General features: G+C 37.5%; 1 protein-coding gene across 1 annotated transcript in view; it reads right to left on the minus strand.

Annotated features, from left to right (window-relative positions):
* LOC139442684 (uncharacterized) overlaps positions 1-17,965 on the minus strand; it is a 72,326-nt gene that overhangs the window by 21,363 nt on the left and 32,998 nt on the right. Inside the window, exons 7-9 of the mRNA XM_071223559.1 lie at positions 16,773-16,839; positions 11,480-11,635; positions 10,457-10,534 (exon numbers count right to left, since the gene is read on the minus strand). Coding sequence (XP_071079660.1) covers positions 10,457-10,534; positions 11,480-11,635; positions 16,773-16,839 — 301 coding nt within the window. The remainder of the gene's footprint in view (positions 1-10,456; positions 10,535-11,479; positions 11,636-16,772; positions 16,840-17,965) is intronic.

A 17,965-nucleotide genomic window follows, 5' to 3' on the forward strand; every position in this document is an offset into this window, starting at 1 on the left:
GCACATTCACTGCATGAGAAACACTCAACAGCATTCTTTATCTACACGCCACAAAAACCAAGGCACAATTTTTAACTCATCCCCTTGAAAGTTCACCTGAGTTCATGAAAACACAGAAACAATATGGAGGCTACGGAGACCGAGAGAAGTGTCACCTCATTGCTAGATGAAGGTACGCTGGTGATCGTCGAGCTCTCTACAGCATTCTTAACACCTGGGGATCCCTCGGGCTATGGGTGCCGAGGTTCCACCGTCCTCAACACAGAACCCTATTATCCTGTACACAGACATGAAACATTCACTTGTTTTGTCATTTGTCAAGCTATGTATTATGGGACGAGCCTCTCGAGGTTGATATGAACATTATAGGTACGACATCCTGGCCCAGGTGTGTGAGATGTAACTGGCTTCACCACAGGGTAATAGGACAGTCGTATGTCTATTATGATCATGTAATTGAAATTGACAAATACGGAACAGTTGAGGAGGATACCCACAGAACTTGTAAGTGCAAGGAACAAGCAACTTGTACTCATTCACCAAAGAAGTAAATAAAAATCCTGGGTGGATTCAATCTTTCACTGAAAACATTACAGACCTAAAAAGATTTTTCAGTTCCTTGTGACACCATTCAATTATATTATATTATTGGATTATAATTGATGGAGTTTAATTTCAATTGTAAAAAGTATTTTTGATTTGGGAGATGTGATTCAATAAATATTAATCCCTATTCATCATATATAGACAGGGAAAGATTATACACTTGGACTTCCCTGATATATGTAACTGTTTCTGTATATATATACAGACAATGAGTCAACAACACATTTTATTAAGCTCGTCACTGTTCATGACCCTCATCTGTGTTTTTCCTAGTTCACAAGGTGCAACCAGTGAGGAAGATGACCAATGATAAACTACATTTCTCATCATGAACTAGGTGTGTGTTCTCTTGCCATTGGCTGAATGAAGTCATGCCATTTTAAGTATTCCTTACCATATTTACACAAACGCATACAAAATTATGTCAACCCAAAAGGAACAGTCATCTAGCCAAAATATCACTAAAAAACAAATCAGCATCATAATAGCTTCATTTTAATAATATCTCATTCAGAGAGAGCCTGTACATAGTGTACAGTGTTTGTTCATAGCTTTAACATTTAGGGTGTACTTTTCTGATCATATAACTTAAGCATAGCCGTTGCACATTTTTAGATATTTTCCTACATGGTTATATATAGAATTTGTGATTTTGTTTAAATATTGTGAATATGAAAAAACATTCTGAAGTTATTTTCTCAGAAGTTGTGGTTTGTAAATTGTATCACTGTAAGTCATCCTAAAATCAGCACCATAAATTATAATCAGTTCATAGGTTCACTCAAAAAATCTCCATTACATTACAAAATGTCCTTTCAGAAATCAGAAATAATAGCAATTTTCCTTTTGGAGTTTCTCATCCCCCTACTAAACAGAAATGCTGCCTCTCAGATATACATATTTAATAAGCTCCATTGTTCCTGCACAATATTAAGGAAAATATTGCCAAATAAAAATATATCCATAAAAAGAAATAATTAACTAGTTTCACATCCATCATATTATACCACATTTCTAGACGTCAACAGCTTGCCCCTTCCCAGCATGCAAACTCTTGACACCCCATATTACTATTTGGATAATCCAACTTTATCATTTAGAATTAAACCAAGTGGGCCAACAGTTGTTTGAGGGTATCCCAAGGTGTTATCAGAGAGCTTTACATGAGACCCCTCCAGGACGATGACCAAGCGTGTCCAACATGATGCATCTCAGACAATAATCAAGTGGACAGCAGATTGACTTGAGTGGACAATGATCTCAGCCTTCCAACATCACACTCAAACTAATAAAACTGGTCACAATATCATCAGAAATTTGTAACCCTACTCCAGATGTTAAAAAGCTTTCGCAAGCAACATCAGCCCTCTTCCCAGATCGCCAGTCCTCAATGTCCACTCAGGGAAAATTGTCGACCTTTGTCCCTGGAACTGGCCATTTCAACTCTGGCTTTTAAAGAGACCATTAAACTCATAATAGTACCTCTGTCCACAGATGAAGAGAATGGGCAGGTCCTTTCAGCCCAAACTGCCATGTGCACCGTTAGGGTCTACCAAACAAACCCCAAGACAAGAAGCTAGCGGGAAGAATGGAGAGAGAGAAAGAAAGTTGGATAGTGTGATAGAATCTATAGTAGCACAGAGACAAGGAAAAGAGCATTCAATTTGGTTCTATCTTTGCCATCTGTGCACAGAAGAGGGGTATATTGTTGGCGAACTGCCTTGTACAGTCGTAATCGCCAAGTGTCAACAGTTTCGGTAATTGCAATCCTGCTGGGTGCTAAGAAGAGGACAAAACTGGGGTGATAATATTGTGATGACTTCAATGGGATTCCATAAATCAGAGGCTCCATTAAATGAAAATGATCGGCAAATGAAACCATCCAAATGAAGACCAAGCAAAAATGTTATTCATGGATGTTATTCTTGAGCAGATCAAAGTTTGTTTGAATGTCAGTGATTCACTGCTTGTTCTTCGATCTACGTCCCAGTTTAGAAAGCGAAAAAGTCAGGATCAAATTTCATGCATAACAAGCGTTTAGTCTGTTTAATTCTGGCCAAATATGCCAAAAGCACAAAACTTGGATAAATGAAAAAAACAGTTAAGAAGGGGGAAATATTTTCACAAGTGACAAATCTCTTTGTATGACACAGACATGATGCAGACACATAATCAGAACCTCAACATTGAAAAATTGATTGTATTTATACAAGATTAAATTCAAACCATCTTGGTCAAATATCCATTGAGGACATTCAACCATGGAACAGAGCAAGTCAAACTTCATCTCGTCCATTAAAAGGGAATGAAATTCAGAAGAAACTTAAAACACTGATATAACAATAGATAACAAAAAATACAGGTGCCGGGTACTGTAAACGTTGACATATTTGCTGTTAACATTTCATGTTTATTCAAATTTAACAAAATTATAAAAGTCATTTAGGGTAAATTATTTTATAATAAATATTGTCTATGCTCTAAAAGTTTTCAGCTATAGAAAATATGAAACATCTGCATGCGTGATACATTATCGGGTGATTTATAGAGGATGGGAGACAACTCTTGGTAAACATCCCACATGCTTGAACAACCAGCTCGCAGTAGTGTGCTTCACTAAAGATCTCCACTATTAAACCTATTTATTGAACATGATACTGCAAGCTATATTAAATTCTTTTTGTTCCATATAACTTCCTAATTCCAGCAAAATTACCAATATATAAAAATATCAGAACATGACTTTTTAATTAAAACTTATTTAATGTGCAAAAACTCACTTAATTAAGGAAATTGCATTCAAAGAAATTACAGAAATTAGAAAAGAAAAAAAATATACCCTAATCCTAACACTAAAACTAATTAAACCCACTCATGGAATTTTCAGGCATTGGACAATACCCAGTACATGAGAAGATATGCAACCGTTCCTAAAATAGTTTCTATTGCAAGCCTCTCTCATTACATAAAGAACCTAAGCCTTGTCAAATGCGATAATTAAAGGACAAGCTTTTCACACCTAGCGCTGAAAACTAATGCTAAACCTTTTTTTCTGTCTTTCGCACATCCCACCAAAATCTTCGAAATACTCTAAGCCTCATGGGAGGAAAATCTGGCCGCAATTTTCCTTTACAGACCCAATGGTGTAGAAAATTGAAGTAGCGAACCTGACGAGATGTTTAGGGTTGCTTTGTTGCACACCGAAAGCTTCAATCAAGCTCGTATTAAAACGCTCTAATGACCGCCTGTTATTGTTGTGTCGCCTGTAAAGTGTTAGTGCCCCATCCACACGATAATTACAAAAACGAGGGGGAAAGTCGCAAGGGAATGTGTATCATTTATGGCAAATTGCTGCAATGAATATTATAGTTTTTGTTATAATCACACAGCTTTTTAAATGGAGCAGGTAGTTTAATGTCATATTGACGCAGATCAATAAATCTTAAAACTTAAACTATAAAATGTGAAAGTATTTCAACTAGAAATTACTCAGTAATGGATTAATGTTTAAGTTTTTGTTACTTCTTCAAAAAGGGTCGCCTTTTAGGATTATTCATCAATTTTATATAAAGGGTCTTAAAAACCTGTATTGTACAATTTGGTCTTAACTCATCTTTTCATGACATCAAAAGTGCCACGCATTTATCAAAAGGTTTTACATAGGAAACTAGGAAACAAGGTAAGTTTGTGAACAAAATTGAAATAAGCAAGTGTGTCATTAAAATATAAACATGCAAACAGCATAAACCAATTCATTTCAGATGTTATATAATTTCTACAGAGAATCTCATTGACATTCCAGAATATCATTCTTAGAAAAAAACATTTAAAAAAATTAATTCATTGCTCTCTAAAGATTTATCTTCTAAAGTCAAAAGACTTTCATCACTTGCTGTCAAACATGTTTGTGATTTCATCCCCAAAAATTGCTCTTGATTACAATTCTTGAAAAAAGAAATACTTCAAGTTTTTGTTGTCTTTAAATCATCTGATCCTGTTCTTAGAGCTGATACTTTTTATCAAGTAGAAAGCTGTAAATAAATCAATCGTTTTACAAAGATTTAAAAAAGTAAACTTTCTACAAAAATAAAAGATTCTTTCAATATTAAATAAAAATCATGGACCCTTGTCTGAAAGTGAATTTTTGTTATACAATACTATGTGGAAATTTCAGCATTGTTAGAGTTAAAACAAAAAGTTCCATCCACTAGTTTTATACCAGTGTCGGCTCAAACATCCTCCCCATGGGATGAACATCCAGTAATTGCCTTTCTATCAATATAGTTATGATATTCACAACGGGATGTCAGATTGCAGCTTCTAACAGATTATACCCAGACCATAGGCAGCCATTTGTCAAGGGTGCTGCCACCTAGGTTCAAGCTCCCAGACCTTCGTTGTGGTTTAATTTGGACATTGGGGGCAAGGGGTAGATTAAAATTTGTCAAAATAGGAATGGATGCAGAATATTGATACTAAATCAGATTTCATCGTTCAATGGCTTATAAACTGTAGTCTGCAATCCAAGCCAATTTCATCTTGGGCTAACCTAACTTGTAGTTTTTTGGTGCAGTCATTATTGCTTTATTTCTCTGTGATGCTGATAAGGTTGGGCCGTGGTAACATCAGACATGGCGAGCACAGTTCATGTCTGTTCAGTGTGGGTTGACAGGGTAGGGCAGGGCATGCTTTTCCTTTTGTGAACACCTGGTGTCATAACTGATTTTCCGTGATCCACACATTATTTTTACCACTATTTTGCCTTTTACGCCCAAATGAATCTGTTTTGGCTGATATATGAGACTGGTTATTCTCAGGCGTTGACGTTATATATTTTTTAAAAAGATACCCTGCTCTCTAATTGACTGAGCATACTGTGCCCTTTAGTAAATGATTATTATTTCACGTAATATTTTGCAAACTTTGTTCATCTGTTCCTTGCCATACCAGTACTTGGACCAAACAAACCAGTGATTGATATTATGAGCAATATTCCATGCCATCAGGGTACAAAGCCATGCAACAGAGTCACTGCGCCTGACCCCAATCCATCAAACCACCTCTTACGACCAGGATTTGCTAATATTATTTGATCTACACCCAAATTGATACGGTAGTAATCTTTTGCCAGGCAAACATTCAAAATTAAAACTGCCAGATAAACAGTCATTACATTTATTGTATTTTGCAATGATGATATATATAAATAATTCATCTCAGTGAAAAAATTGAAATATTGCCCTCAATGTTTCATACCAAATTTACAGCAAAAGAAACATATGAGATGTTGACATAATTTTTTTCTGCAAAAACCCCTCTTTCTGCATAAGAAATAACAATATGAACACAGATTCTGACTTGTTTCCCACTTTCACACAACTATCCATACAGCACTTCATTCATTCTGTACTGCTTAACACTGGTTCATATATACATAAAACTTACAGGTCACGGTATTCAAGGGACACAGCTTTTGTCTTCAAACAGTATAGGATATGATGCCAATTTGCATGAATTTTGTTTGGTTCAAAAGTAAATTTTTGTTTTTCAAAGATACATCTTAGTTTCATCTCTTGCTAAAAATGTTTAAATGTTTTTTTTTTGAAAATTCAGGTTACATTATAAATGAAAAAAAATTGCAAGTAATAAATTGAAATCAAATACATTTAATTGATTTAGCACTGAAAGGGTAAGTGACACAATAACAACAGTAATATGAAAGAATTGTATATACAATGTATTACACTTTGTGGAAAAACTGATTGGAAATACAAGGCTATGAATAATGCTGGTATTGTATTAGTACATACCATTTTTATTATTATCAAACAAAGATTTAATCATTATATACTTAAATAACCTTGCTAAATTGAATCCCGATCATTAACACATTTTCAAGCTATCCCTAGCAGAGAGCCAATATTAAGCCAAAGTGTTGATAAGGATGTCACTGGGAACTTAATGTAACATAATAGTGAATAGAATTTGAGTTAACAAGCGTTCACTCTACTTATAAGGAGTTAATCAAAGGTACTAGGATAGGCACGGTAATTAGAAAGTTTTTCAGCCAACAATATTTCTCTGGCTTTATTTGCAGTCAGGCTGCAAGGATAATTCCCCAATCTAATCCACCAGCTCCATACACAATCAATGAACCTGTATGCCAGTATATTTAAACTCACCACCATCAAGAAAATCTGAGGGATCTGTGCCGTCAATCTGGTGAGAACAACACAGCGTCTCCGACACACACATCTGCACTCTACGCACCAGCCTTTTCACACTTACTTAACTACAACAGGAACTATGTAAGACAGAATCAAACTCAAACTTAAATTGCGGGTATTTCCGGGACACTGAAATATACTCAACTAATACTGCTACAATTTGTCAAGTCTAGCAGGTCTGTGTATAGGGCTGGGGAGCCAGCGCGTTAGGCCTGTGTGTGTATGTGAGCAGATCTCAGGGTCAAGCCCTTAAGCCTAGTCTTCCTTTGATGGGGAATTCCCTCCGAGACTGCATTGAACAAGCATTGTTTGAAGTGGACTCAAGGCAAGATTTGAGGCTCACACAAAATGCCAGGTGAAAATGAGAACTCCAAATACAATATCTCCTGTCAAATTGTTCTGCTTTGTTACATAAATGTGGTGATATTAATTTCTGGCACAATGAATTTATTATCTTCTAAAATAATTATTTTCTTCAAATTTGAGATTTGAAATAAATATGTCTGTTCTTTGAAAATTATAGGCTTCCTTCTACAAAATTATGATATAGCAAACTCTGATTCATTTCGATATTTTCTGTCAAAAATGGTTAATATCATATTTCATGAAAAAGAGTGCCTTATCATAAGAAGGTCTGCAGAATCATTTAAATCACTTTAGATATGAACTTACAAAAAGCAATATTCAAAATTCGGTCCATATTTAAACATTTCTGGCATTAAATACAAATCATGCCTTTTTTCCAAACATCTTGTCCAAAATCAATATTTAATTACTGTCTTCACCACTCCCCCCGTTACTTAAAAAAGAGACAAATATTATGTCAAATTCAGTGAAGGAAATCTTTCCATGCATTACAAAGTTTATCTTGGGAGTTGCAGAAGAACCATAGTGCTGGAGCAGTGGGCCAGAATTAATTAAGGTCTGGTTGAAGCAAAATGCACTAATTAGGGTCTTCTAGGTAAACATGTGTTACAAACAGTTCATTTGCAGTTTTTCAACTGCAGCCCAGTGTTCCCAACAGCTGGATATGGGGAAAATGTTTGAACTGGAGATATACTTTGTGAAGCTGAACGCGCTTGTACAAGCTGATTGGGATTACTCCTCTGTCAGCTTGTTTCTTCCATTTCACTTATTTTCAGCTTCCTACAAATTAATTATTTTCATTAATCAAACTGGTCATATTTTCAGGATTGAATTCATCTTGCAACTCAGCCAGCTGTAATTTAAACTGAGAAAAAAAATGAGACATTGGTGAAATGGAGAAAATCCTGAACTTCTTTGGCTGCTGCTAAATAGTTGATCACAAAGTGGAATAGGTAAGATTAGTAACTTTTTAGCTTTAGTGAGTCACCACGACATGGCTAGGTTTATTTAGTTACCCAAAACAGAGTCCTGTGTCTGGTTTTCAAAAGAAAGAAAACATGAACAAAACAGACCTACAAAGCTCTGCAGCTTGTCTGAAATAATGGCAGCCATGTTTAAAGTCGGATCAGAAGTCTTTGAGCTCTTTGTAGAGACACCAAAGCTGGTATCATTCATACAAAGTTTCAGCTCTATATGCCTGGTAGTTTCAGAAAAGATGTTGAAAATGTTGAAAAAGATAGACGGACATCTTGCGGTGATGACTAGACATTCAGCCAGGTGAGCTAAAAATTAGTTTCACTGTGTTCAGAAAATGTGGCGCAAGCACGGAACTGACTTTTGTTTCATGGGTGTTCATTGAATTATGAACCATCATGGAGGAAATACAAAACCACTGAGATTACAAAATGCCTTCACTCTTTGAAGGTTCATTTTCCTATATCCAGCTACAGATATCACTGCTGCCTGTAGTTTTACCACATCTGGACCAGGCAAACCAGTGCAACCAGTGATCCATGCCATGAGGGTACCAAGACACATGACTTGGGAAGATCCAGGTTAGAATAGATCTTCAGCAACCCATGCTTGCCGTAAAAGGTGACTAATAAGAGGACCGAGTGGTCAGGCTTGCTGACTTGGTTGATGCATGTCATCGCATCCCAATTGCATGGATCAATGCTCATGATGTCAATCACTGGACTGTCTAGTCCAGACTTGATTATTTACACACTGCTGTCATATAGCTGGAATATTGCTGAGTGCACCATTAAACAGCAAACAAACAAATAAAACAATGCAACACAATTAACAGGTTACACCATGTAAACAAATGGGTGACTGTTGGTGACCTCCTAACAATTTTATTGAGTCTAACACATCTTCAACAGTATTGCATTCCTTGACTCTCGCCTATCTTCAACAATGTCTCCTGCACTACAGCTTATAAATTACAATGATGAATCATGGCGAAGGAAGCCATCAACTGATATGCTGAACATCTCTCTACAGTGATCATGTAACATGTTCAAGAAGGTTTCCGTCATTTCCCATTGACTTGTGTTTGTGCATCAAATTTAAAAGAAAGCAGACCCATGCTTGTTGTAAGAGGCGACTAAGAGGACCGGGTGGTCAGGCTTGCTGACTTGGTTGATGCATGTCATCGTATCCAATTGCGCTGATCGATGCTTATGATGTCAGTCACTGAATTGTCTGGTCTAGATTTGATTATTTACAGACTGACGTTGCATAGCTGGAATATTGCTGAGTGCAGAGTTAAAGAACAAACAAATAAACAATTAAAAGATGTTTTCTGAAGACCAATGTGTTTCATAGCTTTACCTTTTCATTGTACAGTAAAGATATGAGCTTTCCCAATCACTATTATAGTTTATTATAGCTAAAATGGATAGAATTATCATAAAAATGCCAGCATGTTTTCAGAAATGTGTGGGCACTGTTACTTGATAGTAAACAACAGTTGGAAAGAGACTAATAGCAGCTCCACCTCATAGGACACAACCTACCCATGGAGCTGCCAGTCCCCTCCCAACCCTGCCAGATCCTCACACTGTTGGCATACAACAGTTGGACATAGACTAAAAGCACCACCACCTCCCAGGACACAACCTACCCATAGAGCTGCCAGTCATCTCCCAACCCTGCCAGATCCTCACACTGTTGGCATACAACAGTTGGACATAGACTAATAGCAGCTCCACCTCCTAGGACACAACCTACCCATAGAGCTGCCAGTCATCTCCCAACCCTGCCAGATCCTCACACTGTTGGCATACAACAGTTGGACATAGACTAATAGCACCACCACCTCCCAGGACACAACCTACCCATAGAGCTGCCAGTCATCTCCCAACCCTGCCAGATCCTCACACTGTTGGCATACAACAGTTGGACATAGACTAATAGCAGCTCCACCTCATAGGACACAACCTACCCATAGAGCTGCCAGTCATCTCCCAACCCTGCCAGATCCTCCCACTGTTGGCATACAACAGTTGGAAAGAGACTAATAGAAGCTCCACCTCATAGGACACAACCTACCCATAGAGCTGCCAGTCATCTCCCAACCCTGCCAGATCCTCCCACTGTTGGCATACAACAGTTGGAAAGAGACTAATAGCACCGCCACCTCCTAAAACACAACCTACCAATGGAGCTGCCAGTCCCCTCCCAACCCTGCCAGATCCTCCCACTGTTGGAAACAGACTAAAAGCACCGCCACCTCCTAGGACACAACCTACCCATAGAACTTGCTGGTCTTCCCTGAAGCCTGCCACATTCTCCCGATATTGGCGCAGCTCACGCTCCATCTTCCTCCGCTGCAACATTACATATATTACACATTAGTAAGTGTCAAGGACTTTGTAAATCTTTAGCACTATGACAACAAGTATGTGACATTGGCTTCACTCACTGTACCCATGTTGGGAATCAACCCTGGCTTTCAGCCAAGATGAAATGCATTAACCACTATCCCACCACACTATCGTCCAAAGATATTTGAAATGATGTTCATCAAATATAGCCCATCTGGGATTTAGATACTCCCATTACCTATTTGGGTGACAAATGATATCTACTTTGTAGTTACTTAGTTACTATTAAATGATGGCAAAATACAAGTTTACAGGCAATACTCTAATCCATAGTATCTATAATCTATCGTTTTGTCTTTATATTAAGTTTGCCTCCTCTACCATAAGACTTATCATCAATATACATATACTCACCGCCACTAGCAATGCAAAACCATAGAAACATAGAGAAGAACGTACGTTAAGGAAGGATGTTTCCAATGGGTACCAACAATTAATGACAAAACTAACAATGAGTCAAGTGTTACGACAGAGTGTCATTATTCTTATCACGATATGCTGTATGTGATTTCCAAACTTTACACACTAATCATGCACAAGACAAATGGTGCATCTCGAGTCATGGATCTATGACGTCATATGTGATGCATTCATTAGCTACTGTTCACACAACATACCAGTATGTTCGTTTGTGCATCAAACCAATTTAATCTCTCTTGAATATGTGTAATTATTCAATATATTAACATGTATGGTATTCGCGTTTCTTTTGGCGGTGAGTATATTATCGATAAATCTTTATAAGTGATAAATCCTTTACCAAAGATAAAAGTTGGAATTATAATGATTCCTAAACCAACAGGTTTAACATGCGAACTAAGTTAACATGATAGCAATGATGACACACGAAATAAGCAGGGCTACTTATTCAAAGATAGGTAGCACTACCTCAGCTACAGCTCGGTCTCGGGAAAGGATAACAGCTGTCATATCTTTCTTCATGAACTCTCTCTCTGTCAGCATCTTGTCAATCTGACTCAGGAGACGGCAGCTGACCTGATCCACCGACACACTGTTCCTGGGACTGGAGTTTGTGGATGATGTCTGAAACATTAACTTCTGTGTAGACAATGTCTGAAACATTAACTTCTGTGTAGACTATGCCTGAAACATTTTCTTCTGTGTAGACTATGCCTGAAACATTTTCTTCTGTGTAGACTATGCCTGAAATATTTTCTTCTGTGTAGACAATGTCTGAAATATTTTCTTCTGTGTAGACAATGTCTGAAACATTTACTTCTGTGTAGACAATGTCTGAAACATTTACTTCTGTGTAGACTATGCCTGAAACATTTTCTTCTGTGTAGACAATGTCTGAAACATTAACTTTTGTGTAGACTATGCCTGAAACATTTACTTCTGTGTAGATTATGCCTGAAACATTTACTTTTGTGTAGACTATGCCTGAACATTTTCTTCTGTGTAGACTATGCCTGAAACATTTACTTCTGTGTAGACTATGCCTGAAACATTTTCTTCTGTGTAGACAATGTCTGAAATATTTACTTCTGTGAAGACAATGTCTGAAACATTTACCTATCTGTAGACCATGTCTGAAACATTTTCCTTTGTGCAGACCATTTCTAAAACATTTACTTCAGTGTAGAGGATATAGGAAACATATACATCAGTGTAGGGAATATCTGAATCATTTACTTCAGTGTAGGGTAGGGTATGGTTTTGTGCAGGATTTTAGATTTTGTTACTGAAGAATTTATATGTGATATATTTTACTCCAGTGTATGACATAGTTCACTTCAGTGTATGACACATTTACTTCTGTATGTGACACATTTTACTTTTGTGTATGACACATTTTACTTTTGTGTATGACACATTTTACTTCTGTGTACAACACATCAAACACTTCATAACATTTGCTTATCACTTGATATATAGCTTCCATGATAACATTAAATGTGATGCATCACATTTTACTTCTGTGTATGTGATATATTTTACTTCAAAGAATGTGACACATTTTGCTTCTGTGTGCATGACAAATTTTGCTTCTGTGTATTACACATTTTACTTCTGTGTATGTGATATATTTTACTTCAAAGAATGTGACACATTTTGCTTCTGTGTGCATGACAAATTTTGCTTCTGTGTATTACACAATTTTCTTCTGTGTATGTGTAGCAATCTACTCTGTGCATACGACACAATATAATTCTGTGAATGACAAATTCTACTTCTGAGGAGGGCACATATTACTTCTGTGTATGTATGTGACACATGTTACTTCTGTGCATCTGACACATTTTACTTCTGCTTAGAAGGGTGATAAGAGAGGAAATAGAGGGGCATTGAGATGCTCAGTTCCAAAATATGCATATTACATTTCATCAAGTATGCACAAACACCAGTCATGTTAAAGGAGATATTCATACATGACAATGAACCTTAAAGACTATTTACTAGTGGTTGAAATGTGTATAGAATTTGTTTAAGACTTGACTCAGCTCCCATGATTACATAATATGTATTGCATCACACACTTTAACATCATGACCCAATATCCAGGGCAAAACAGGTCTTCAGCAACCCATGCTTGTCGTAAAAGGCACATATGCTTGTCGTGAGAGGCGACAAATGGGATCGGGTGGTCAGGATTGCTGACTGGGTTGATACATGTCATTGATGTCAATTGCATGGATCGATGCTCAATATGTCAATCACTGGATTGTCGGGTCCAGACTCGATTATTTATACAGACCGCCGACATATAGCTGGAATATTGTTGAGTGCGGCGTTAAACAACAAACAAACAAACAAACTATAACATCACACAGTCTTATGCCTCCACCAACATCAAGATGTCACTATCATTCAACTGGCAAAGGCACAGATACAAAGTCCATCCTTCATGGGCCTGTCCAGACCCATTACAGAGCCATATGAAACTGACTGCCATGTGTATTTTATATGCACTTCAAATAACAGCCAATAATAGTTTGCATGTCATAGTTTCATCCATCAATCTTCATTGTACTAGTATTTAACAAGGATTGAAAACATGTGTACGTAGGTTGTGAGTCAGCAGCAATGGTCATGGGAAGCAAATGCTTGGCAACAATTCTATGTAGGAAACAAATACTGTTTAATAACACACTGACAAACTTCAATCTTCAAACAGAACTACCTCAAGCTATCATTACTTACTATACCACTTAAGGGATATGTTTTATCATTTCTTGATTCACCTCACTTATGTCAACACTCATAACATGTAGATGTAACAGTGTCAAGTATTTCAGTACCTTTATCAAAGGTTGATTGGTACATAAACAGTTTGTAACAAATATGGGATCCCATAATAATCCACAAGGAAAATGTTTTCAAAAGCATATGCCTTATTATCAAAACGGAGTTGTTGCAAATGAAATTCATCCACACAAGAGATAAATTTACTTTTATTATCTGCTTCCAAAATTAAACCCAGCCTGTCATTCAAACTGTTCTGCTTCAAATGTATTCACCACCAACTTGATCATTTTCAGATGTCCGTGTTACAAAGGCTGACCCAAATATGCCCATTGTGCGTATGTTTACTCATTAATATTCTACAATTAAGTGGAGGTTGTTGAGATTTTATACTTTCTCTCTGGGTGTCAGTCGTCGTAGACATGATGATTTCAACAAACAATCCATCAGTACTTTAATTTGGGCAGAGAGACGGACAGCTTTGACGGGCCATAGAAGACCCTCATCGGTTTGGACTGGACTCTTGGATTAATTCAACTTGAGAAGGGTCAGTCAAATCAGTTTGAGCGGAATGATTTGACAGAGTAAACAGAGATGTCTGTCACTGTCGCACAACCCTATTTCCACTGCGTGAGTAAAAGGGTCAGAGGTCGGTGCGAAACTCTATGTTCCTACCAATTAAATGTGTTGATTCGGTGGCAAAATGACGGAGGCCGAAGGAGCCTCTTTCCGGAGCCAAAATGGGCGCTACAAAGAGGCGACGACCCTCCAATATTTGCCCAAGTGCTGCTGGACTTCCCGAGGTAGAGTGGTCTAGGGGAAACTGACCACGAGTGGAAATGAAGTCTCAATGCCAGAGGTAGAGATGTTTGCTTTCTTTCCACGCCAGCAGAATTAAGAGAGTAAACATTCATTTATTTCCAGCTCAGCTGACTTGATCTATATGGCTGTCCATTATGCCTCTCATTAGTCACCGACTCCCAGTTTTTCTCTGCTAGCGAGACACTGCCTTTTTATTCAAACTTCTTTCACTGATTTTCTTTTCAAAAGCTCATGTCCCAGACAGATTGAGATTTCTTAAGTCGCTCTCAACTCCAGTCAGTTTCAATTTCTCTTACAATGACAGAAAGCTCTCACTATCATGAAGGATAAGTCCCTTAAATCTTCAAAATCTCTCTGATAGAAGATTGAAATGTTTACCTGGATGCAAATGAGAAATGAAAATAGCTTATTTTACATCAACATTGGTCACCGCTTCAAAAGCAAGGAGGACAGGAACATTATCAACCCCCGGATCGGCCGACACACACAGACACATTGGTGAGACTCACAGCCATCTTTCGTTTCGATGGGCTGCTTGGTATTTCGAGATATCACCTCTTTCTATGGTCAAAACCAGATCTTAGTGTCACTTTTACAGTGATAGTTTGCCTTGAGTATTTTTTTCTTTTTGAGATGCTTCGACTAGTTTGATGACATAGATAGATCACATTCTATTCTGATTTTACCATGACCAAATTTCACTCAAGATGGATGAAATTGTATGTATTGTTCAACAAGAGCAACCACATAGAACCTAACTGAGTCCACTATGTGATGACATTAAACAGTCACAATAGTAAGTTGCTTTATGACCCTTATCGTGTTATGCCTCCTCCAAATATTCACATTTTTCTTTACAAAGTGCATTAATTTTTCTTTAGAAATGCTAATGGCTTATACTTCTCACAAATCTGAAGATGTGCCAATCCTATATCTCCTGTGGTAAGTGCTTCAAGTCAATACATTTGAAGACAACTATTACATCAGATATCATTCTCTAAGAGAGTGAATGCAAATATCCTCGAGCTGGCAAAAATTAAAAATATTTTTGAAATATCAAATTTCTATTGCATATGTCCCAACATAAGCATAGTCTACTGGTTCTGAAAAGTAATCACATTCAAAAGAGCACTTTAAAAAAGTAACAAGTGGTGATTTCAACTTGAAGTTTAAGATGTTTTTACCATCATGCAAACAACATTCCAACATTCTCTCCCTCAAGTATACATGTATGTATGCTCAACATGTTTACCTCAAACACAAATTCCAAATACACCTGAATGCTTATAACATAAGTGAATGTGTTGTCTTTTATATTATTTTTGGCATTAAATACTACTTAAAAGAAATCAAGGACCCCCCAGACAGATGCCATGACAGATTAGCTGTAGTAAGTGAGTGAGTGAATATGGTTTTACGCCGCTTTTAGCAATATTCCAGCAATATCACGGCGGGGGACATCAGAAATGGGCTTCACACATTGTACCCATGTTGGGAATCAAACCCAGGTCTTCGGCGTGACGAGCGAACGCTTTAACCACGAGGCTACCCGACCGCCCAGCATGGTCAGAAACATGAGGCTCATATTATAAGGTCAGTAGGATGATATCCATTGTGAAACACCGTCATAATCAGCAACATTACAACTATTTCAAAGCAACAGGAGGCAATTAAACTTGGATTAGACAAACCAATGGTTAATAGCATGAGCATACTGACACACAAGGATGCTTTCATCTGCATTAAACAACAGCAGATCACAATCCAATCGTGGTGAGTTCTCACAGAGTTCACATTAAAAGCATATTAATCAAAATAACATTACAGTCTTGTAGATAAAGATATAATAAAGCCTTTTGTAATTCTGTGTTATAAAATAAAAGATATTGTTCATGTAAATGTATGGAACCAAAGATACGGTGAAGTGTTTTTTTAAGTTACTTATCTATTGTGTTTGTGATGCCAAGCTGCTGGAGGGAGTGTATTGTATTTCAGTACTTCATTAATGTGTCAGCCAGATGTGGAAGGAAAGCCCAAAGTGATGCAGGTCTTAGACATTTATCACTCTGTCAAATCCAACATCGACTGACATCCTGCATGCATGGTGCTGACATCCAAGAAACATAGTAATGGCAAGTCGAGGATTCCCTACCTGCAAGAAGTTGAAATCTTGGTCACTTTCATCTGACTCCCCAGACTGCTCACTAGCGGCCTCTGATCTGTCACATGAGATCACATACAGTGAGGATGACTTGAAACAGCTGAATATTAGGTGAGTTTATCTATCAATGATGTCTATGTGAGTGTGAGTGTGAGAGAGAGAGTGTCTGTGAGTGAGAGAGTGTCTGTGAGTGAGAAAGTGTCTGTGAGTGTGTGTGAGTGTGTGTGTTTGAGTGTGAGAGAGAGTGTCTGTGAGTGAGAGACAGTGTCTGTGAGTGTGTGTCTGTGTCTGTGAGTGTGTGTGTTTGAGTGTGAGAGAGAGTGTCTGTGAGTGAGAGACAGTGTCTGTGAGTGTGTGTCTGTGTCTGTGAGTGTCTGTGAGTGTGTGAGTGTGAGAGAGAGTGTGTGAGTAAGTGAGAGAGTGTCTGTGAGTGTGTGTCTATGAGTGTGTGTGTGTGTGAGTGAGTGAGTGAGTGAGTGAGTGAGTGAGTGAGTCAGGTTTGAAATGCGGTTGAACACTGTGTTCAGGATTATTTCATTATTCCACTTATGTAGCAACATGCATGCATGGACAGGTGTAGATGCTAGTGTACTGATCCAGACTTATGCTGCTTTTATGGTGCCAGCCCACTTAGATATCATGCCATAGTTTAACATTGTTACCCTACTCAGATACATCATACTGAACTGACTAGCCATTGTTTTATTCCCCTAATGTGGAGAACAAGACACACAAAGCATTCACTGCTAATTACTCATCGGGTTAGAAATAACAGAGTCCATAAAAATCACATGTGCACAAGTGCATATATCACTTCTCATGCACCAGTATGTTGTTTCAATCATTCAGACAGCATTGTTGACATTATTCAAATCTTAAAGTTACAAAAGGTCAGAATGACGTCACACTAGAAATGACGTCATAGCTGAAGATTGTTGACATCATTCGATAAATTGTGGTTTTCTAGGACAGCGGTGGTTATTTTCAAAAGGGGAGCTCAAAAAGGTTCAGAAATAATGGGTCATGAAGAAATTATTACACTCACATGTGTGTCATACTGATTTTAAGAAAATTGTGTTAGTATGCATGTTTACCATTGCACTAACTCAGTATGACACACATGCTTGTATAATAATCTCTATTACCAAACAACATAGAACATTTCAAAATAAAATATCTTTTAA

The sequence above is a fragment of the Haliotis cracherodii genome, unplaced genomic scaffold (assembly GCF_022045235.1).
Source record: "Haliotis cracherodii isolate W230 unplaced genomic scaffold, xgHalCrac1.p SCAF_5, whole genome shotgun sequence".
Taxonomy (NCBI): domain Eukaryota; kingdom Metazoa; phylum Mollusca; class Gastropoda; order Lepetellida; family Haliotidae; genus Haliotis; species Haliotis cracherodii.